The following is a 23,426-nucleotide window of genomic DNA, read 5'->3' as shown; positions in this document are numbered from 1 at the left end:
GCGTCTGGGGAAATAATGCACTGCCACGTGTAGCTGAGGTCAGTTGAAGCCTAGTAACAGCGTTTTGCTGCTTTCCACCATGAAAGTTGATCCAGTCGTGATCATTAGGGTCAAACTTCATTTTATGACTGCGAATATAAACTAAACTAAACCAAAATTTCAACACATGACATGTTATGTCCAAAACCCAAGGATTAAAAAAACAGCATTTGCTGGACTTTGTGTGTGCTGCTGCTTTAATGGTTGAGGGGGAAAAAATGATCCGACTTAGACCGAAAAAAAAAATAAATATATATATATATATATATATCTTAAGCGAGCGTTTATGTTGTAGGTATAAAAATCAAATGAACGCAAACTAGGCCCATTTAAAATGAATAGGTAAATATCAGTTCACTTTTACATCCTTCACTCTCCTTTTAAAGCCATGTGCTATAGTCACGATGCTTGAGATTCAGCCTTTAAGCCCAAAATTCCAGAATTGATTCCTGTAAGTAACTGTATTATAGGAAGTTGTGAATCAAAGTTGTTTGTTTAAACTGATATTTCATTCTTACATATGAACCTGTGTGTCTGGAAGCAAAGACGCACCAACGGATCGTATTTCTAGAAGTTCATCAGTGTTTTAGAACTGCATCGCTGTAGCATGATAAATGTTGAAGTTCTTTTCCTGATCAGTATCTATTGACTTTCCAATCTATTACAGTCACATCCGACGGGCAGCAGAAACGCTGCCTTAAATTAATTCATCTTGCAAAGTGTGTTTGTGTTCTGTGGTTGCTCAAATAAACGATTTATCTGCATTGACAAGCTTTGGAGGAGGATTTTTCTTTTTTTTCCCTGTCAAGCAGATAAAGGGAAGATCGGCTATGTGGGGCGTGTTCAGCTGAAGCTCTGAAATTCACATTAGAAAAACAGTTGAATGTAGAATCCACCTCAGAAGACCCAAGAGCCCAAGAGCAAGCACGTGCGGGGAATTGCGGGATAGCGTTTTACTGTGAACTTGTTAAAAAGCCTACAGGTAATTATCCCTTCTTATTGTCTTTGTTGAAGCAAACATCGAAACTGTCACATTGGGGAACCTGCATGTGCTGTACTGTTTTCGTGCGTAATAAGCGCGTAAAAGTTGTGCGTAAAATACTCCGTCAGGGATTAATTTGTGGGTTGTTTTCTTTCAGCTTCAGCTATGAGAAAATCCTCGGTGCACGTCTCTGCAGTACTTTTGGTGGTGCTGCTCAATCCACTGAAGAGTACGGCTGCTACGACCCATCAGAGCGCTTTGCCACATTCAAACAAATTCAACCCAAATGAATCGGAGCGATGTCCACAACCTCCCATCGGTGGACTGATTTCCCGCGGTCCGGGACCCATGACCTCAACTGATGAAGTGCTGGAGTCCAGTCAAGAGGCGCTGCACGTCACCGAGCGTCGGTACCTGCGGCTGGACTGGTGCAAGACGCAACCGCTTAAGCAGACCATCAAGGAGGAGGGCTGCCTGAGCCGCAGCATCGTAAACCGGTTTTGCTACGGACAGTGCAACTCGTTCTACATTCCGAGGCATGTTTACCAGGACGGAAACGCCTTTCAGTCCTGCTCAGCCTGCAAACCCAAAACCTTCAGCACCGTCACGTACACCCTCTTCTGTCCGGGAAAGACGCCCAGCAGCAGGAGGAAACGCGTCCAGCGCGTAAAGCAGTGCCGCTGCACGACGATAGATACGGACTAGATGCAAACTGGCTCATCAAAGACGATGCGTTTCAATATCATCGGAATAAAAGTGCTGCTTTGCAAACAAAGAATGGGAGCCGTGTTGGTCTTTAAGGACAAAAGAGAATAATCGGAATGGGAAGGAAACTTACCTGAAACCCAGCATCTAGTTTCTTATGATAATCGAAAGCGGTATCCAACAATTTAATCACAAGCTTAGTTGGAACAGAACATACATCAGTGGGTGTTGCTTTAAGATGGCAAACTATTATTTATCTCTAAACATTGTGTATATTAGTTTACCCAGCGTACTTCAGCAAAGACTGGAAAGGTGGTTGGCCAAACTTTGCAGTGAGTGTCTTTAGTGGGTTTGAGATAAAGGCAGGCAGGTTTGGAAATATTCGTTGCAGACTTAAAGGCTGGATAAGCAAAGACTGGCACCAAACTGTATCTAGAAATATGGACACATCTTCAAGAGACTTGGATGGCTGTGTTGTTTCCACTGTGTGGGATGTAGAGCTGAAGACTTTCATCACATAAAGCTTTAAAAAATGCACTTTTAAACACCACTTCAGTTACTGTGGTCATGTAATGTAAAGATGCATGTAAATAAACAGTTTTCAATCTATTCAATTCCATTGTCCTCTGTTTTTTCATTTATTAAAATATATTGTGAGACTCTATACACGCTAGAATCGATGCACAGTGTTCAAAAGATTTAAAACGTTTTTCTAAATCTACATCTTTTTGGTGACAAAATATATTATGCAAAGCTGTCACTTGATGACTGCAGGTATTTCGTGGCCGTGTAAAAATGGCAGACGAAGAAGAAAACGTGAGGTTTGTCTTCCGTTCACAGAGTAAATGGTCCACACTGAGAGCCAGGAACAATTGCATGTGTGACCCTGAAGTCAGACATGTTATACTTCCTCTCTTCAGCCTCTTTAACTCTCCGAAATGCTGGCTTCCTTCTGACGCAGCCGTTCTTTCTGTTGGGAGCAAAATATGATCATTATTAACAGCAGAGGCCCGATCGCGGCAAAGGTTTTTAATCTTTTCTACAGTTTGTCAGCATATTTGAGTGCTGTATTATCTGTAAATGTTTTAACCCAACACATCTCTCATCTTACCAGACTGTTAGGGTTGATCTTTCTCGTCTCCACCTTCTTCTCCGCAGTGAGCCTCTTCACTGACATCTGAGCCTCCTTCAACCTGAGATAATGTCACGTTATTAATACTAGGAAATTGGACGTCTTTAATTTAACTTCTGATGATCACCCATCGGATTTAATATTTTTCACCGCTAATAAATGTTCATGGAGGATTCAACAAGTAAAAAAAAAATGAAAGTTATTTGTGAGTAATTTGTGAGATTTTCTTAAAACATTCTCCATTCGGGAGATTCTGGATCTTTTCTCACTTACTGTTTTCCAAGTGCATATTGGAATTTTCATGTAAACCAGTTGGTTGAGCCGAATCAAATTAAATCAAAGTTAGGCCGCTGCTACATTTGAAAGCACGTTGATACTCGACACATGCCCACATGTTTCTAATACCTCTGTTTCGAGATGCTCTTGTTCTCCCTCTTCCACCTGGTCTTGAAGTCGGCACAAAACTCGAACCAGAGTGTGAAGAAATGACCGGCAGTCACCTCCTTCTCTCCCGCTTTGGGCTTCAATCCAAAGTACACAACCAGGTCCTGAAAACTGAACAGCAAGTATAAAGAAATAGCACCTTAGAGTAAAATTCACCAAAGCAGAGATTTTATTTTATTTGAGTTCAATACAATTTTCCTTTTTTCTTTTTTTTTAACAGCACATTTGCAGAAAAGTAAAAGCTGTTCAGCAGCAAAAGAGATTTCGTACTCATTCGTGTGAAGTGTATGCTGGGGGGATTTAAATGTCCAAAGTCATGGCACCCACCTTTTCTGTACACTCGTCAAGTGACAGGAGGTTTCGGCTTGGTCTTTATGTGCTGCAAAAAAATCGGGCAAGACAATTATTTAAGTTGTAGTCAGACTATCTTAAAGAAGCTGATGTCATAATCCCGGTGGAGAATCCTTTGGGGGACACCTCTTATATGACGATGACCTTCTCTAATGGAGCCAGACAAGGTTTTGGTCTCGTCAAAACAGCAATTACACCCTCAGTTCTTCAACAACAAGGTCATTCGAAGCCATTATGACAAAATGCCTTTTTGTCTCCCTGTAATGTTTTCCACAAAGTCCAGCTGGTCTTTAAAGTTTTCATACCGAGTGAAATGAATGGAATTACCAAAGACAAACTCAGCATTCGTAAGTCCTGCGGTGTCGCAGCTGTTCAAGCATTTAGTCTGTAAACTTTTTAAAGTTAAAAAAAAAAAAAAAAGGTTTGATATTCAAAACATGAGATTATATTGCTTTTTCTGACATGTCAAAAGCTTATCCCAATAGCAAGAGGCCTTGGAACGGGCTGGGTCATGGTACAAAAATCTTACGACAAAAAATTCCTAAAAGTTGAAAGAATATTTTTGGCGCGAGAGGCTCTGACAAGGCCCAATGCCTGTATGTGTCTCTTAGGTATTGCCAAATCTGTCTGATCTCTATCTATGTGTCTAGCCTTTACTCAGGATTCACCCTATCTCCAACACACACACACACACACACACACACACAAACAAAAGAAAAAGGGATAAAAGACGGGACCAGAGAAGTTTTACAAAAATCGTCGGGTTGCTTTAAAAAATCTGACATACTCACATTAAAGTATGTGAATCCAGAAAAACACATGAACTACAAATAGTCTAAAGCTCTTTAAACGTCTCAATTCCATTTCGAGAAACAACTTCATTATTAGCTTGAAGCCTGGTGCCAGTACTGCCATCATTACTCTTCTCTCATATTTCAAGAAAGCAAATGAGCTAAATTAAATGTAACTTGGAGTGAATTCACTCGGAACTAGACCTCGGATCGAAGGGCAACTCACAAAAGTGGCACAATTGTGCGTTTGCTGCCGAACAAGACGTAACTGTATCTACTCACCACTGAGAACAAAAGCCTCCATCTTGTCCTTAAACGGCTGCAGGTGTTCTTCGGGAGAGACGGCGCAGACATTCTCGACGTCCTTCTGACATGCTGAAAGTAAGACACAAGTCTAAATTACTGTGGGATCTTCACAGAAATCACCTGCACGCGGTCGTACTCCAACTTTTCCATTATTTACAATGGATATTAAAGGACTTTTGGATCTGTCGTAGCACTGATTGAGCCTTTTGCGCAGAGGTCCTGCTCGTAGAGCTGAAGGATTTTAAAACCAGAATGAGGCAATTTTGCTTTCTGAGGGGCGAGTGCTACCTCCTTTAACTTCACATTCCTTAAACCTGAAAGACGTCAGGTTCAGAACGTGCACTCAAGTGATTTGGCTGCACATCCTCCCTCTTTCAGTTTCACTCCAAATACCACATTCATTTCTTTCTGCGTTCTAGCACTTTTTTCCAGCGTGTGACCATTAAGAAACCACAGTTTAGGGAATGAAACTTTCTTGTCTGAGAGAGGAGAAGCAGTTCTGGGTCAAAGTAGCCCCACCTGTGCCTGAGCGGGAGGTTATCAGCACAGCTTCCTCTTTAGACATCAGTTATTGAGATTCACCCAGAGATGGCGACTGCTAACTCTGCAAAGTCTCTCTCTCGCCTTTCCCTCTCTCCCACTGCCAATCTGCGGCTCCACATTGCTCTGCGTCCAATCAGCGGATCAGAGGAGCCAGTCTGCAGAGCCAGTCATAATAGAGGCTGCAGAGGGAGCCGAGCCCCTGCTCCCCCTCCCGACGCTCGATCAACATCTCCCAGATAAGATTACAAAAGAATACTGTTTTCATTCAGGATTTGTGTAAACTGTGGAGGCTGGTATCTCTCTCTGCCTTTCTTTCTCTTGTCTGCCTTTTGTGTCTGAGGACAGTTTGCTTGTTGCACACTGAAGAGGGTTATGGACCTTGACATGGTGCATTCAGATGTGAGATGAAGCAAACAAACTTCAATGAAGCCATGATTTGGCTTCATAGTGACAGAATAAATAGTTTCTTGAAGAGACTTTAAGCCTTGGATTGGTCCCCTCTTCAGTCACAGATTCAACAGTGACATCAGGAAGACCAGGAAGAAAACAACACATGCTCACAAACAACCAGTCCAATGACTTCACATATGATAAAGCAGTATTTTAGGAGCAGTTGTAATGAACACAACACCGTAAATACAGCCAATTAACTTACAACATTGAGAGCTGGTTTGAAGCAGGAAATGACACCCACCCACTGTCTTTACACTTCTTTGTCTTCCTTGACTCATTCAAAGTGAATGTAGTGGCCAAAACATTAGAACCATCTCATCTAATGCACCACCACCCACTTTGACCTCAATAATAAACAGAGAGTAGAATTATCCCCTTAGTGACAGTTTCCACTTAAAAACTGGGAAATTCTAACCTTGTAAACGTAGAGTTCCTGGCAGAGCTGCTGTATGAAATTGCATTCGATTTTACACGTGTACCTAATCAATTGGCCATTGAGTGAATATGTATATCCACGGATAGATTCAGAGGGTCTCAGACTGTCTCCCAGGCCATCAGACTGTTTAACTCCTCTCAGTACCACAAGGATCCTGGACTATGTTACTTTGTATTTTATATTATCTATTTGAGCATTTGAAGCTGGACAAGCTACTGCACTTAAATTTCCATCTATCCATCTATGAACCTGCAAACCTGGCATGTTTTTGTAGTCCCTTGGGTTTACTAACCTTTTTAAATATTTCATAGTAGATCACTGAGTAGAAAAACTCTCTGGTCCTCAATCCCCACACCAGGCAACAGCGATGACTTAATCTGCCTTTAACTATGTTGGGAAACATTTCAATCCGACCGAACAAAAAACAAAGGGGAGAGTGAGGATCGACAGAATTAGAGCTTGGAACCAGGCATGAGGGCGGCTGAAACTGGCACAACAAAAGGAACGTGCAACGGCGATGCAGATTGCACGGTGCTTTAAGACCACGATAACACAAAGCCGTGTTGAGAGCTAGAGAAAGCTATCTGTGGCACACATCTGGAGGCCACACGGGAGCCCAGTTGATCTGTGCATCTCTGCAGAAGCCCTTGCAGCGATACCACAGATAGTAGAGGTCTGGAGATTACATAAGTGGGAAGCTATGGTTTCCCTGCGCTGGCGACAGGGGCACAAAGGCACAACGATGGGAGATCTGATGGGCAGGAGGATTAGAAGCTGGAAGCTGGATCTGGAAGGCGCCAAGCTGGTATCAGACTCCTGCTAGTCTCCGAGTACACGTACATAGAGCGCACAAGGCAGGCAAAGACACAATGACACAACAATGCTCACTCACAGTTATATGCTGTGCGAGTCAGCATTGTCCTTATCGCGCTCAATGGCATCTTATAGGCAAATGAGAGGAAATCAGGAGTTCGCTCAAAGAAGCAGGACTTGAACACCAAGTATAAACAGTTACTCAATGGCTGGGGCCAGAACTGGGAAACCAGGGTGGTGATTTGCGGAGGGTGGGGGGTGTCCGAGGGAAAACGATGCCAGACTGGGCTGAGGTTTCATCTGTGGGAACCTCTTGAGAGCAACACAAAATCACAGCGATAGAGTTACACAGGCTGGCTGAGGTTTTTAAACAGAAACACACAACAAAATGACCACAAGTCGAGACGATCCCAGTCACCCAGTCACATGGATGTTAACGCTCACTGTCTGTCCGCTCAGAGTGGAGCTAATATTATCAACTGTGAGCGGGGTCAGACTTTTTATTCATTACTCTGGAGCTTTAGACTAGAGGAGCTGGAACAGATAATAGGCTGCAGCAGCTACATCACATACTTGTCAGATCTCGTCCCAGCTGTCTCAGGTCTCTGTTTAGGTCATCAAACCTGACCTGTGCTGCCAGGAAAACATCCTGAGGTTCAGGAAGGGGGAACGTACTCCTGTCTGTGCCAGCGTTCTGGTGGAGTCAAGTCAAACACACAAAACATCACGGTTAAATCATGTCCTGACAGACGTATTGGAGCCTTTGGAAAAAAGAGTCAACTATTATAGATGTGGCTAAGCCTTAATATTCCTTAATATTAATGTGATAGGGCGGAGTGTATGACCAGGAGGAATGATTGTGTGTCCCTGCTCATGCTGCGTGGACATTTCCATGTTGTTTTAGGACACACAGGAAAATTTGCGAACCTGCTCATTTTAAAGTCATTTCTCAGAGGACAGCACACTATGAAGAGGAACCTGAAAAACTGGACTTTTGTAAAACCAGCTGGGAGAAGAACTTTCCTCTCCGCTGAGCTACTGTGTTTCTTTATTCAGTACCTTGTCGACATTGTGCAGGTAGTACGACACCACATAGTCCACCAGGCTGATGCGATTGTCCTGAAAGCAAAATTAAAATTTAGAACGTGTAAATATATGTAAGTAAAACCTTAATGCAGCCTCGTGTGCAGACAGAAAGATACAGAATATGAGCCTCACTGCAACACGCTGCACAGCACATAGTTTAGAGTCAGTCGCTTTTCCTACCTGAATAAACGGAGCATGTCTGAATATTCAAACCATATTGTCTGCCCCTCGCACATGTGCACCCGCTCTACCACATCCTATCCACACCCTGAGTTCAGGTTTCAGACGTACCCTGCTCTTGACATCCTTGAGTTTTGGCAGTATCTCCAGGCCAAAGCCATCAGCCTGACCTCGGGTCCTGCTGCCCCCGTTCATGTGGTTCCCCAGAGCCAACACCAGTCCCATCACCTCCTTCACACCATCACTCTCCAGCAGAGCCTCAAAACAGAAAGCACACATCCATTTTGAGACGTTCATATTCCACATCTGACATCTAAAAGACACCATTCTGTTTGATTAGAGGGAAAGTGGTGCTTTTCCTACCTTACAGACAGAGGAGACAGTGCTGAGCTTGCGCTGGATGGAGGCGATCCCATCAATGAAGGCTGACTGGAAGATGATGCAGTGAGCTCGTCCTGCAAAGTCTGGGATCTGAGACAGCTCATACAGGAACCTGGAGCACAATGACACACAGTGAGGCTAAACACAGAAGGCCGGCCTGGTATCTATCTCCTCACACACACACACAATTAAAAACACATTTGCAGGCTGCAGGTGAGACACTGACTGTTCAGGTTTGTCCAGCAGTTTCACTTCTTCCTCCTCGGACGTCTCGTAGTGTTTCTTGATCCTCTTCAGCTCCTCCGGCTGTGCTCTCTGACACATTAAACAATAAAAAAACAAAATGAGCAATTCATATCTTTGCACTTGGGATGAAACTGTACAATTCAAATTTGCTTTGACACCTACATTCTCATACAGCGCTTCAATGGTCTCCAGGTCAACCACAGAGTGATCCACTGTCAGAACAGCTACGAGGGGGAAGACAAAAAAGATTTTATGCTGTTTTACTAATGAGGGCAAACATCCCTGATGAGCCTCTGTTGATCCTGGATATGATTTGTTGGATGAACAAAGACAAAACGTGCAGAAGCCGAACGGGGAAAGAGGAACGCGGAACGCCGACACGTCCCCTTCCCTGGGAATTAGCTCGCCTGTGTTTTGCTGACACTGTGGGGAGTGTTTGAGCCTTTAATTCAGCTGCACATTCGCCGACGGCTCATGTTCAGAGTGAAATGCAGGGTAAGTTCAGCGTGAGGCTGGGTTACGGCGAAACAAGAGCGATGTTAAGGGAACTGTGGTTACCTGAGTGTTTGGACTGGCTGGGACACAGCTTCACTGTAATCTATCTTGTATAAAATAGACAGAATCAGATACTGTATGTTTGGTTACATACTGTACACATCCTGAGGTTTGAATCGCAAGGTAGTCTGAGGGTTTTGGAAATGGGTTTGCACCACAGCAAGAAAACATTTCTGAGGAGAAACCGTGGAGACTTACTGCACAAATATTTATAAAAGGGGCATCAAATGGTTCAGCGATGTGTATTAACACCAGTATCCATATTAGCTCCTATTTTTCCAAACTATTTTCTCAGACTTTTATCTTGCTGCATTTTTTTTTCATGTTTTAAAATATAGTGAAATCTATGGCTGAGTAACGAGATCCATCCATCATCTGTAACAGTTTATCCTGTTCAGGGTCGCAGGGGGGCTGGAGCCTATCCCAGCTTTCATTGGGCAAGAGGAACGGTGCTGCCAGCGGAAAGATTTCACCCTGAAATGTGCTAAAGTAAAAAGTAGCCTAAAATGGAAACACTGCAAAAATGTACAAACGTTGAGTAAATGTACTTAATTAGCTTCCAATCAACTGAAAAGTTATTAAGTACAGTGTTGGACAAAACAAGACTTTGGAAAATGTCTCCTTCAGCTTAAGGAAACTCTATTGGGAATTTATTTAACATATAAAGAACATCGTCTTCCTTAAGTAGAAGTACAAAACTATTAGCTCAAAAAAAAAAAAAAACAATAGAAAAAGAAACTACTCCCTATGTCTCCTTTCACATCAATAAAGATGATACATTTATGCTTTCATCAGGATGATGATTTTTAATTCTAATATTTGTAGTTTGAATTACTTGAAGTACTGCTGGGTAGTGATCTATAAAGTTTCATGATTTAGTTTTATTAATTATATACTATTATATACTAAAAAGTAAGTATATTTTTCAAACAAACATAGTGCAATAAAAGTACAATAGTTGCCTCTGAAATGTAGTGAAGTATGAAGTAGTAGAAAATGGAAATATGTATGAAAAGTTGTCGTACATCCAAAGTTTACATCCAGTACTTCCAAGTAGTTACTGTCTAGCACTTGGTCTTTAGTACCCTGTCGCTGAGAAAACAAACATTTATAAAATAGTAAATTAGAAATGAGTGAAAGCATATTTCTTGTCTCGTCAGTCCCAATATCTGTGGATACCAAAAAACAAACTCTGGCCTGTGCGGTTTCCCTGCGGGAAATGTGGAGCTCACCTTGTTGTATGTCTTTCATCTCCAGGTGGAGACTTGACATGAGGATGCCCACTGCCTGAGAGCGCTTACCGTCCAACAGCTTAATGATCTGAAACACACACAGTCGCAATGAGCGTGCATCTCCCCACCAGAAACCATTAGTGATTCGTGGTGAAACGATGAGGCAAGACGAACATCACAAAGGTTTTCAAATTGTGCTTTAGCCTGAGGCATTAATAGGAGTTAATAGGAGAAGACAGTAAAAACGTGATGCACTCGTGTCTGAACACAATCAAAAATATGCTTCTAGTCCTGGAGACACAACAGTGACCTGAATATGGACAACTTGACATGAAAAGCAAGGACTGATTGTAGGGATCCCTAAACGCAGCGCATCATCACATCAACCCCCTCTAGTGAAAAGGAGACAAATTACAATCTCCTCATCAGCCACAACATTAAAACCACCTGCCTAACGCTGTGTGAAACTGCCAAAACAGCTGAGACCTATCGTGGGACGGACCCTGAAGGTGTCCTCAGTCACCAAGACATCAGAAAACTAGAATGTGGCCCTTGTCATAGTAACACTTCCTGCTTTATACAGTAGGTCCCACGTTACCTTCCGGGGTTTGGCCTTTTTCTCGTAGGCCTCAGACAGCAGCTTCCTCTTAGTCTGTGTGGGGGCTTTGGCAAAGAGAGCTTCAAACTCACTGGTATTTCTTATGTTCGGCTCCTCTAAAATGTTCCACAGTGTCTTGTTACTGAAGGAGAGAAAAATCACTCTTTTAGCTTGTTTGTTATGGATTATTTAATAAACAACATAACGGCTGAGTTTAGTACATATGTCATTTTTTATCTAATTTGTTAAATTGGGTTTTTTATCTAGTTTTAGGACGGATTCTGTTTTAGATTGTTTTTACGTAGATACAGAGACAATATTAAACTCTAAACCCATCAGACACTATTTGGTTGTTCAAGCAGACTTTACTCTGATGTAACATTTTCAAACTGTACTCAGTTATATAAGAATCTATATGATTATGATGGACGACAAAAGAGGGATTTAGTGTTTCCACAACTGCCAAAACTGTAGTTTTGGATATGTTTTCATCCTGGCTACAGGTACAGTTTATGTATCACAGCTACAAAATAAAACATTTAATTTGTTTATCACACCTGTGTAATTCTGTATGGAACAAAAAGTTATGATTCCATTATTTTATGATTTACATTTTCATGACAAAACAGTTTTACTGAATTTCATTTTAGGTTCATTGTGTATTTTTATGTTTTTAAAAGATTTTTTTTTTTTACAGTTTAACAATAGTGAATTTAGTTTTAATAAACAATTGAATCATTAGACAATGAATTTCATCATTTGTGTTTATTATACATTTTTCTGTGTTCTTGTTTAATGCCCATGTGCAGACACTTCCCTAAAAATCAACATGGCCCCCCGAGGCAGACGTGTCTGCTCGCTCCGCGCTCAAATGTCAGATTTCTCGTGTAAGAATTTCATTGTGGAGGGAAACGTGCTTTCTGTCTGTGCATACGACAATAAACACTTTGAAGCTAAACTTCTGAAATTTTTTGTTATTTTGTCTTTTAATAGACAGAGATATTTTTCATAATATTAAAGTGTTTAGGAAAAAGCATCACATTGTGAAGAAACAGCCTGTGAACCTACTTGTTGTCCTGGATCTGGATTCTCGTCCAGTATAGAGGCTTCATGGGTTGGGAAGTCTCCACTACCAGTTTCCTGGGAGGTTTGTCAAATATGAGACCTCCACCAGGAGGAGGCGGAGGAGGAGGAGGTGGGGGACCTAAACCTGGAATGGGCGGGGGTGGGGGCGGGGGAGGGGGAGGTGGAGGAGGAGGCAGGTTGTCTGTTTCGATTGTCCTCTGGGGAGTAGCTGGTTCTGACAGAGGTAACGAGTCTCCAGGAGGCGGGACAGGAGTATGGGACGGAGGGACAGGAGATGAAGACGAGGACACCGTCTCATCGCTCTGACCGGCCAGGCTGAGGCTGATAGAAGTCAGGTCCAGCTTTTTGGGCGTCAACCTCTGCTGCTGAGGACTGGCTCTCCCTGTCCGCTCCTCATCCGCGGTGGTCTTGACAAAGGTCTCTCTGTCCGTTTGGACGCAGACGGTGCGGAAAGATTTGTGTAAAAAGTCATCTCCAGTTGATACTGAGACGTCTCTGACTTCCCCTCGACGGTAGGTTCCCGCCTGGGAGAGTTCTGCCTGCAGTTCAGCCACTTTGGTCTCCAGACGGGCCACGTTTTCCTCACTCTCCACCTTTAGTCTGGAGAGCTTTCGGCCATAGTGGTCCTGAAATAATATTACTTTGACTATTATCATTACACTCAAATTACACAGAAAACCATCCGTTTATCTGAAATTTCAAATCACCCACATAGTTCAAAAACCTTCAAAAGGAATTTCCAGGATTCTGAAAGAAACTTATGTCGGTCATGAGAGTAAGTCATGGGCAATTTTCTCATGTATCATTCAAAAAGAAATCATAGCTTCATCATCCTTGCTACCAACCTGTAACTTATCCAGCTCCTCTTTACATTCTCTCTTCAGCTGCAGGAGAGCGGCCTGGTGCTCTGAGGGGAAACAGCGCAGGAATATCACTTTACAAAGGCCTTGTGTTCTGTCTCCCACCACAACACATGTTTATTATTGCAACTGCAATGTGCGGGGAGAGCACACAATGAGCACATGAGCGATGTGGCTTCATTCAAGCCGCAGACAAATCAATTACAACAACTGTGAGACACTTGTGGAAGCTGTAACTAATCTTGGATGTAAAAAAAAAAAATAATAATAATCCATGTTTTAGTGGAGTGTTGCAGCAACCAGAGGCCAGCTTCCTGTAGTGGCTGAGCACAGGTCGGGTCAACAACCAATACAAATGATCACCAGGTGATGGCGGTGGAGTCTCAAATGCAGCAAACACCTCTGCATACAGCTTACAGGTAACAGCTGTCTGGCATCTTAGGCAAACAGGTTAAATAAACATTTATCTGCTAGCGGGCGACAGACTGCACTGATAATTACATGGTATAAAGTATATTTACTGGTGTCTGCTTGATGGCTGGGGAAGAGTGTTTACAGGAGGATGGAGCACATAGTTTTATCCCTGCACAAACACAATGCTGTACGTACCAAAAACAAGCGTCACCTTTTAGTTATGTATTGTTTTAAATGGTACAGTGGTTAATACCTGTCAAAATGTAGAGAGATGTACAGTGTGTGTGGGGCAACATAAAATAATAATAATACTTTGAGTATGATTTAACCATTATTTAAAGATGCATCAGTTGTGTCTCAGCTGTTCTTAAGCTTTAGAAACAAGCTTTACACACTAAACTGAAATACTGTCCATCTTCAGGTTCATTCTGTGTCAGCAAACAGAGGCGTAACACTCGACAACACTAGTCTCCTTTTAGTTCTCTCTTGCTCGCCACCACCTCCTGAGAAAAATATCTGGCTGCTAAAGGCTCCACGGTCTTTGCAAACACTCTGTCTCTACAGGTGATGCACCCTTTTTTTTTTTTTTGATGAAAGTGCAAGCTGCAGAGCGAGGATTGAACTTTCTGTGAGTTTGTCCCAAATAACACTCAATTATTAGTAGATAATAGCGGCTTTAAAGTCAGTTATGTGACGGCATCATTTGCAATTAGATCATAAATGAAGTGACTGAACCATAAAAGTCTCTTTGGAATTACAATCGCTTTTTCGAAAGAACTATTAAACGGTCCGTGGCCCAGTGCGAACAGGTGGAGCCTTTTGGACTGTGGACACAGGGACACAGGGTGGGGTTAGGTTTACTTTAGCAGTACAGCTCAGTATTACATCCACCGCATGATCACCGAGCAAACAGTCCTTCTCTCTACTGCTTCATCTCAAATTACCATCTGTTATGAATATTCAGGCCAATGTGATGGTAGCAGATTTGAATTGTCATATTTCATAGTAGGTTGCTGATATCAACTTCAGGTTATTGAAGAGTTTCTTTGATATTTATTATATTCAAACCCTAAATGATGTTGATGATGATGTACTGGAGACACCTGGGCCTCTTTAACAGCTGAATCTTTATGAATTGTATGAATTTCAGGAGATGGTTTACAATCTATTGTAGAAAATGACACATTGTTTCCAGTCAAGCCTGGTTACACACAGTTGAGTTTCATGTGCTTCCTGTCACTGATTGATGTTGTCACACTGTACTTTCCCACCCAAATCCCAAATAACGTGAGTAGTCCACAAGGTAAAGCCAGTGTCAACACAACAGATCGTTTCAGTGTGGACGAAGTAAACAAAATACGACTGCGCTTTTACTTTTATGTACCTGCTTCCGTATACTTCAATCCAACTTTTTCCTCCTTGAGCGGTGGCCAGACGGCCTGTAAGCGACCAGGAGTTCGTTCTTCTCCCTCGGCTGGGGGGGATGTCTCTGACTGCAAGAGAAGAGAGGGTCAACTGAGATTCTTTACCTCCATCATTGCGAAATTATAAATTAAATAATAAAAACCTGACTTGCTGCGTTCAAGTGACAAGTGACAAGCAGCCACAGAAAGAAGTGCTATAGTATAATGTGCTGTGTGTTTGAAATTTCCCTCCAATAGTTCAGTGCATACTTTGCCATCAGATGAGTCTTTCTTCGCGGGCATCTTATTGGACGTTCTCTCAAAAATGCCTCTCAACACATCTTTTTCTGCTCTTATCTTTTTCCTCACTGCCTCCAGATCCACCTTCTCTGCTGCCGGATCCTTCTTCAGAGGCTTCGGGGTGAAAAAAGCTTTAAAGGCATCAAATGCTGCCTCCGCACTGGACACAGGAGGTTTTGTGGGCTCGTATAAAACATCTCCACCTTCTTCCTTTTCTAGCTCCTTCTTCTCAGGGCTCTCTAGGCTTTCCTCATTCTCGTTCAGCTCTGTGGTTTCATCCTGGTCCTCCTCAGGGTCCATCTCCTTCCCCTCTTCCTTCTCATCACCCTTTTTGTCTCGACTCAGAAACTGGGAGATTTGATCCAGAATGCTCCCCTGAACCTTAGAGTCCCCCTGCCTCTCAATGAAAACAGGCCTCTTGGATGGTTTGATCTGGGCCCCCGTGTCACGCTCGGGCCCAACTGGCGCCTTCCTCAGGACCCTTAGGCTGCTGAAGAGAGCCGGGAGCTGGCTGTGCTTATCCGTTGGGGAGCCTGGGGAGAAGGTGGCTCTGGTGAAAGAGGATCCAGGTGGAGGGCTGTTGGCCAGGGCTGCAGATGTTATGGAAATATTTGGTGAAGTGATTTTCGGGCTGTGGTGATAATTGCAAAGCTGGGTGGAGAAGTCTGGAAATGCGTCTCGTTTTTCCTCTGCGTCTACATTGTCCTCCACTGCACCTTTCTTGCCCTCTTCATCCTCATTCAACAAGTAGGAGGACACGTTTGTTTGCTCCTTATCTTCCTCCGTCCTTGTTTCAGCCTCTTCCTCAAACGCAGGCCTGGTACGAGTCACGGTTATCACTACATATTTGGTTTTAGACGGGTTTGCAGATTTGCCGCAGTCTGCATTTTTTGAAAGGCATTGACATGTTGACTGCACTGATTCCTTCGAAGCACGTTCATCCTGAGAGTTTCCGTGACAACCCTCTTTGCAGCAAACATACACTTTGTCACTGGGTTTAAGTGGCATTTTATTCGAGTTTTGATTGTTGTCTGAGGTCTGTTTCCTGGAGACATTTTCCGCATTTACAGCCGCGCTTTGCTGCTCAGTGAGGTTAAAATTATTCCTCTCCTCCATTTTGTCTTTGGGATTTCTTTGCATTTCAACGGTTACATGTTCTCCAGAGGAAGAGCTCTTTTTTTCTCCTTTGTGAGACGATATAACATACAACAAGGAGTTTTTACTGTGCAGCAGAGCATCTTTTAAACTCAAGTCGCCATTTTTTTTTAAATTAACTCTTAGCTTTTCCTCATTTTGCTCCTCTGACAAACCCATAAAAGTTTTCAGGACAGTTTTTTGATCCTCCATTTGCTGCCTATTCACATTAGGATAACAAGAGCATGAGGTTCTTTAAAAGCCTTTTCACTGTGGACACCATTTATGTTGCTCGTGTTTGACACCTAAATTAGAAAAATACAGTCTATGACATGCACAACATTGTCATGCAATCCTTAGTAAATGAAGTCAAATCATCACTTGTGAAAATCCGACCTGTTTCTGCTCCAGCTTTTTTGTAAAGAAATAGATTTATCCTTTCACAGCAGCAGCAGCAGCAGCAGCAGCAGCTCTTTCATGTCTTACCAGGGGAGTTATTTTCCAAACCTAAAACTGGGAGCCACAGTTATTCACTCAGAGAAGCAAATAACAGGAGAGAAATCTGCAAAGGGGAAAAGTGACGGTATTCATGCTCCCTGTCTCTGCTGGCTGGAGTGACTCAGCTTAACCACAGTTAAGGTTAGATCCAAGTCCCGGCTTTAGCTTCCAAGTTCTGTCTCAGTTTCCCTCTGGCTCTTCTGTACCTGCTGTAGCTGTTTACCGTGCAGCACTTTGGACGTCGTCCTGCAGCTTGTCACTCAGTAATTGAAAGCAGATGGCGTCTTCAGCCGCTGCTTATGACAACGCCTCGCCGGGCCTGTGAGCTGCAAGGCAAAGGAGGCCATGCAGAACAGATGGAGAGTCGCCACACCCAGAGCCAGAGGAGGGTAAATAGGGCTGCCAGGGATCACTTGTTAAACGTTTTGGTCTGTAAATTCACTCTGACAGAGAGTCTCTCCGCTCTCCCACAGGTACTGGGCAACACTGGCTAATCTGTTGTGTCTTAGTGGGTCTAACTACACCAGCCGGTTAATCAGCTTTAATTAAATCTAACACACACTGGCCACGGAAAAAACTGCTAAAACAAAAAAGTTAGATAAAGCATAAATTGGATAAAATTATGACAAAAAACATTGTCAGAGCAAGGATACAAAAATATCTGTTGAAGTCATAATTACAAATACATATTATAAATACATAAATAAATAATAATAAATTTCGGAGGACAGTAGGTAAAACATAGTAATAATGACTGTAATGCATCATGACAACCATGTTAAAGATGGACTGAGTGAAAACACTGTTCTGCAGAAGAGATAATCTCACACAGAACAAAACCGTTGAAACTGCAAATGAAACTTTGAAGCAGCATGAGACCCCACCGAGCTCAGAACGACTTTGTGAAGCTTTTTCATGCGTTCCTGAATACAGTTAATGAGCCTCTAAACTCCTTCCTTCGATGGCTCATGTTTGTGTTGCTCTCAGGTTCCGCCCTTGTTTGCTCTTATGATAAGTTATCACAGCCGGCAGGTGAGTGACAGACCACATAGTGCTCACATTTCCACTGTGTCGTTGTGTAACCTTCTCTGACGATTAGTCCGCGACCCTGCAGAGGCGTCTTAATTGGACACACTGCATACTAATAAAACACTTACATTGTTGGGTGGGACGCTGTAGCCTTTATCTGAACTGTGTTTATTTTAAATTAATGAATCCAGTTTATCTTCTCCAAAAGCTTTAGAATCAGAGCAAACACAAGACTCCCGTCTAGCGCTGGCAGACGAAATACACCATATGCTGAACATATATAATGAATAAGTGTTCCACCCTGTAGAGAACTCCCAGAATTCCCAAACCCTGACAGACATGGAAAGTGAGTGCCAACAAGTGCAATTATAATTACAATGATGCTTGAGTCTAAGCTCAACGGGATATTCCTCTAAAAACTGAATTAATTTTGCCTTTAGTTTTTATTTTAATGAAGACGTAGACAGGAATAATGGAGATAGTGATGGAGCAAAAGTTCCCAAACCACCCGGACTACAACCCAGGATGCCGCAGTTGCATGGCCTGCATTTGGTGACCATGAGACTTTTTTTTAAAGGGTTTTCTAATTTTCAGTCTTAGCAGTAGCACATTAAAATGTTTTTAATTTGGCACAATGTGAATCCAACAATGAATTTCTTTATTCAGCTATATGTTGAAGTGTCTCTGCGCAAGACACTGAACCTCCAACAGCCCTTTCCCATCCCCAACCCCAAGCCCGGTAGAAATTGGGCAAGGTTGCGTCAGAAAGGGCATCCGGCGTAAAAACTGTGCCAAATCAATTCGCTGTGGTGACCCTGAACTCACGTTCCTGTTTCAGACTCTTATTTTGTAACCACTCTTCCCTACATCCTGTCCATAGTTAATTCTGGCAGCATCACCATTCATCACCAGTGCTAATTGATTTCACCTATTCCTCTGCCTATTTAAACCCAGCTTTTCCCACAGTCCCCTGTTTTGTTTAGTTTCTTTTCGTGCCTGGCTGCCCTCTGTTTTTTGGACTGTTTTCTGCTACTTTAGTCTGAGGTTTGGTCTGTTTCTCATTCTGTTCCCTTGTCATTTTCTGAGTGTTTGGTTTATTGATTAATCCCTTAATTTACATCTGTTCCTGAATGTGTGCACTCCAGATTGATTGTTAGCCTCGCTCTTTTCGGTTTTCTGTGCCTGTGCACCTTCTCCTGTTAATCAGTGTATCGGTTTGTTCTCTTTAGTCCTGCACTATTAAATTATAGTATATCTGTCCCTGGTCACTTTCTTCTGTTGCCATGTTGTTAGGCTTATGTTCTTTGATTACTGTACTCGGGTTGTTTGATCTGTTCTAGATTTCTTAGTCAATTTGTTCATCAAGACACTTTTCATGCTGGGATGTAAATTAAAAGGAGTTTATGATCACCTTCACGTCAGGCTTCATTCTCTACTCACCCTAAACTCCGGGAGAGGAGATGTAGGTCTATCAGAGAGATCATCTACTGGGGCAGTGATGCGTGAGAAGTCGCCTTGTTTCAGTCTGAAGGGATGAGAGAGTGATCTGCAAAAGGAGAGAGACTCCTCTACCTCCTGTTGCCAGATCTGCTCCTGTCTCTCCAGAGCTTCATCTGCAGATGAGAGTTGGAGAGATTTATTATCACGGATGCATCTGAGGCTGCAGGGAAATTCTGCAGCTAATGGCTAACATTTTTAAAACGAAATGATTCAAAAACCCCAGTATTACAATGTGGAGAAGTAATAGATGTGTGTAACCCCGACTTAGACAGACTTGATTTCATGCATAGTTTAGCTTGTAGCTTTAAAGAGCGACTGCACCAATTTTCCTATTCCTATGGCATTTTGTTTGTGTGTGTGTAGATGCACATTAATGCTTTCAAACTTCCTTCTGCCTTTATTCAAATATTTCTCTTTTAGTTCCAGATGACATCCCCTGGAGCAGTTTTCCATCATGAGGCGTTCAAATGATCTCATCTGGGGGAGCTCTGGAAAAGCATGTTAACCATGATACAAACTCCAAAGTGGGAGCCACAAGATGACCGCAGCTGAACTGAAGGTTCCTTTCAAGTGATGTCATCCGGAGGCATTTTTTCAGCTGGATGTAGTTATTTTAATATTTCTCTACTTGACCAGTTACTGAGATGGTGCCCTGTGCAGGGGAGTGAAGGAGTTCACATCAGCTTAAAAGCATATTAGCTCTGGTTTTAGGTTAGTGCTGGAGAGTCCAGCCACTCGGAATCGGACAATAGGTTTGATCAGTAGATGAAGCTGAAAAAGTTCGGTTTGCATGCATCTTCCTGCAGTCTTCCTGCAGTCCCTCCATAGAAGTCAGTTTGAATATAATAACCCTCTTCAGAATTTAATTTTATATCTTTGGAAACATCGGGATTCCAACTAGAAATTCACTAGAAAAGCAGTACAAAGTGCAGAACTAGAAAGTTCTGTTACCTTTATGTTTAATCCACCACTATCCAGAAAACTCTTTTTTTTTATTTTTTATTTTTTTTTATTTTATTTTTTTTTTACATTTATTTTACAGCTTTAGTTACTTTTTGCAGAGGCAGATTTTAAATATTAAATGTACTCAACTAAGCAAAGTACTTCTAATGGGGAACTTTTGTGGGCAACTACACTTTCAATTAAGTACTGAGTTGTACTTTTTTTTTCTTTTCTTTTTTTTTTTAATCAATGTCTTTGCCATTGCTGTAATTCATGGATCAGGTGGCTGCAATGAGATAATTACCATCACATTTACCTGTTGGACTGTAGTAGGTCTAACGTGCAAGCGTCAGTGGGTGATTATAGCCAACATAAAGAATTAGTTGCTCCAGTGTGGTGTTTAGTGCTTGTAATGATCTGCAAAGAAATCCATTATGCACCATTTTCATCACGCAAACCTGTGGCCCGCAGCCTCCTCTGGGTCACATGAGCACGCACCCCCGGCCCGGAACACTATTTCTGTTCTTTGAAGAGAGACGGGTCGTCTCAGGTCAGTGCCGATCCAGGACTACGACGGAATCCACATCAGGTGCCCACTGCTACCTCACGCCTGAGTGAACGCGCCCGCAACTACACAGATGCCAAACCAGCGAGGGGTAATTATTTACAGACTACAAGACATCCTTCATCCTTCACATCCTTCTGATGAGCGTGTGTGTGTGCGTGTGTGTGTTCGTTCTGCTGCTCCTCCTCCTCCTGTTCCCTTCACTAACCAACCATTAAAAGTCAATGTCATGCTATTATCAGGACACACTCTTTCCACCTCAGTACACTGCTGAAATCTCCCAAAAGGTATTTGGTCTCCTTTAACTTGCCACATGCTGATGAACATAGTCTGAACAGTGTATAAGAAAATGCTGCTCTATGTACTGTTATATGCTTTAAAATACTTCATCATAAGCTCCAAACTCTAAATGGATATAAGTGAGTTCTGGGGGAAAAAAAGGTGAAGCACTGTGTGACTTCAGCTCAACTTTAGTATTTTTGCGAACATTGATTTGGAATTGTCTTGGCAATATTACCTGAGGTGAGAAGATCATCTTGACTGGCGTCACTGGTGCATCTGAAAGTCTGCGTCTGGCCCTGTTCATTCGCCCTCAGGTTTGTCTGAGTCAGATTCATCCTCTGCTCATTTTCTGTCCCACTAGAGACTGCGGTGCCAGGACCCCTGGAAACCCACCAGTCTTCAACTGTCCCTCCTGTGTGGCTCTCAGAGGTGTCCGGTTCACGCTGGTCAGTGAGGTTCAGAGGAGCAGAGAGCTGGTGCAGGCCAGGGCTGGACACAGTGGACATGAATAGAGGTGAAATGATGGGGGACATTCTGTCAAAGCTGCTGGATGCTCTTGGAGTAGCAGCCAGGATTGCAGATAAAGACGGTGAGGGATCAGGTGAAGGATTTATGGGCACCTTGGAAAAGTCAGAGGTGAGTCTTTGGGCCTCTGTGACAGATTCACACGCACTCTGAGTCTGGTGTAGACTCTGGCTCAGGGCTTCCGCCAGAGTCCACAAGTCTTCAACCAGCAGAGGCTTGTCCTCATTGGATTCCCGGCCCTGTGTTCTGAATTGGGCATCTCTGCGACTCGGTTGCAGGATTTGGAGCGGATACTCACCAGGGCACCCGTTCGAGATGCACTGATGCTCCCCTCCCCCTTCGCCGCTTTCTTTACTCCATTCTGAATTTGTGAAGCTAACCCGACGTATGATCCTCTCCACTTCCGCAATCTTGCCCAGCACTCGCTGAGCTGCAGCCCACTTCCCCATCTCCTCAACGCTCCACTGACCGGGCCGCTTCCCCACAGCCTCTGCCTTCTTTTCCTGGTATTTCTGACTTGCTGACTGGGAGAGAAGCGCTTCCCCGACACTCCTACTAGTCTGAGAGTTGGACTTTGCGTATATGTCGTTGTCATATTCTGAAAGGTCAGCATCTGAGTCAGTGAGAACACGTTCTCCCTGTACACATGAGTCCTCTCTGACACAGACAGGAGCTTTTTCGCTGTAAAACCTGGGAATATTTGCAGAGGCATCAGGCTGCTGCTCTCCCCCACACTGGCTTTGTAAACCTTTACTTCTCCCTTCCCACAGTGAAGCACGTCTTTCTTCTCTGTCCTTGACTCTCTTTCTTCTGGTTGTAGCAGTGCCGATGATTGCCCTGTTTTCCTCGAAATCCCAGTCCTCAGACATAGGAGAGCTTGTTATCTGGGGCTTTGTTATTCTCCTCGCCTTTGCAGGTCTCTGTGGAGTCTTGGGTGTCCCTTTGAGGTTATGCTGACGGGTTCCTGCATATACTATCCCCTCTGCCTTTCTCCTTCTCTTCCGAGGGATCTGGATTCGGGGGGGTTTCGGTGAAGCACGCCCGCTCTCTGTAGAACTACGAAGTTTTGTGCCCTGTTGGTTGCCCATGTTCATTAAAGCCGGACACTCCAAACACAATGACAACAGCTCTGTCAGCCAGCGGATCTCACAGGAGTCGTCCAACGCTTTGAGGGTTTCCTTTAAGTCTGTGAGGCCAAATCTGTCTACTTGTACTTGCTTCAGTGTTTCAGCAAGACCCTCCTCCTCACAGTTGGAGGTGCGAGAGGATTTGGAGGGAGACGATGGGCCCCTGCAAGGGGAGCAATCGCTCCCCTCACCGATGGACATGTAGAGGTGTAAGGCAGTCTGGGTAGTGTCCATGAGGTTTTTCGATAACTACAGTATGTGTTTACAGCATGTCACAGACATTTCAGCGACCGCAGGCCTGAAACAAAAAGGGGAAAAGAAGTTGACCAAATGAGATGTTGCTCTCGTAAAGGTGTAAAACAGCGAACATGTAAACTAATGCTGGAAGGAAGGCTGCATATGAGGAAGAACCTGAGTGCTAAATTCGGATTGACAGTTTTTATTTTTTTTAATCAGTCAACAAAAGGTTAAGCACCAGCTTTGTTAGT

At 43.2% G+C, this 23,426-nt stretch overlaps 2 protein-coding genes across 3 annotated transcripts; one reads left to right on the top strand and one right to left on the bottom strand.

Annotated features, from left to right (window-relative positions):
- Positions 1-70: 70 nt before the first annotated feature.
- On the top strand, positions 71-2,340 carry grem1a (gremlin 1a, DAN family BMP antagonist). Of its 2 annotated transcripts, none has more exons than XM_067482333.1 (2): positions 71-1,021; positions 1,185-2,340. In XM_067482333.1, the coding sequence occupies exon 2, from the start codon at positions 1,187-1,189 to the stop codon at positions 1,724-1,726; it is 540 nt and encodes a 179-aa protein (XP_067338434.1). In that variant the 5' UTR covers positions 71-1,021; positions 1,185-1,186; the 3' UTR covers positions 1,727-2,340. The 2 variants fall into 2 exon arrangements, with proteins under 2 accessions (XP_067338434.1, XP_067338433.1); XM_067482332.1 differs by having other exon boundaries at positions 1,179-2,340.
- Positions 2,331-23,172, bottom strand: LOC137102899 (formin-like). The gene is made up of 18 exons (XM_067482829.1): positions 21,522-23,172; positions 19,438-19,610; positions 15,018-15,126; positions 13,205-13,266; positions 12,342-12,985; positions 11,274-11,415; positions 10,676-10,763; positions 9,051-9,112; positions 8,869-8,957; positions 8,625-8,754; positions 8,373-8,519; positions 8,055-8,114; positions 7,569-7,689; positions 4,727-4,819; positions 3,630-3,681; positions 3,264-3,413; positions 2,838-2,919; positions 2,331-2,696 (listed from the first exon to the last, which is right to left on the bottom strand). Exons 1-18 carry the CDS (start codon positions 23,170-23,172, stop codon positions 2,652-2,654), a joined length of 3,900 nt encoding a protein of 1,299 aa, XP_067338930.1. The 3' UTR covers positions 2,331-2,651.
- Between the last annotated feature and the right edge of the window lie 254 nt (positions 23,173-23,426).

This window comes from Channa argus, chromosome 17, assembly GCF_033026475.1.
Source record: "Channa argus isolate prfri chromosome 17, Channa argus male v1.0, whole genome shotgun sequence".
NCBI classification, from domain to species: Eukaryota; Metazoa; Chordata; class Actinopteri; order Anabantiformes; family Channidae; genus Channa; species Channa argus.
This window is presented reverse-complemented; position numbering and strand designations above follow the sequence as displayed.

Excerpts from the sequence above, each read along its gene's own strand:
- grem1a (XM_067482333.1), top strand. The coding sequence starts at position 1,187 with ATGAGAAAATCCTCGGTGCACGTCTCTGCAGTACTTTTGGTGGTGCTG.
- LOC137102899 (XM_067482829.1), bottom strand. The coding sequence starts at position 23,172 with ATGGACACTACCCAGACTGCCTTACACCTCTACATGTCCATCGGTGAG. Across the intron at positions 15,127-19,437 it reads CTCCTCTCCCGGAGTTTAGG|TCAGAGACATCCCCCCCAGC; the intron begins GTGAGTAGAGAA and ends CTTCTCTTGCAG. Across the intron at positions 10,764-11,273 it reads AAAAGGCCAAACCCCGGAAG|ATCATTAAGCTGTTGGACGG; the intron begins GTAACGTGGGAC and ends TGTGTGTTTCAG.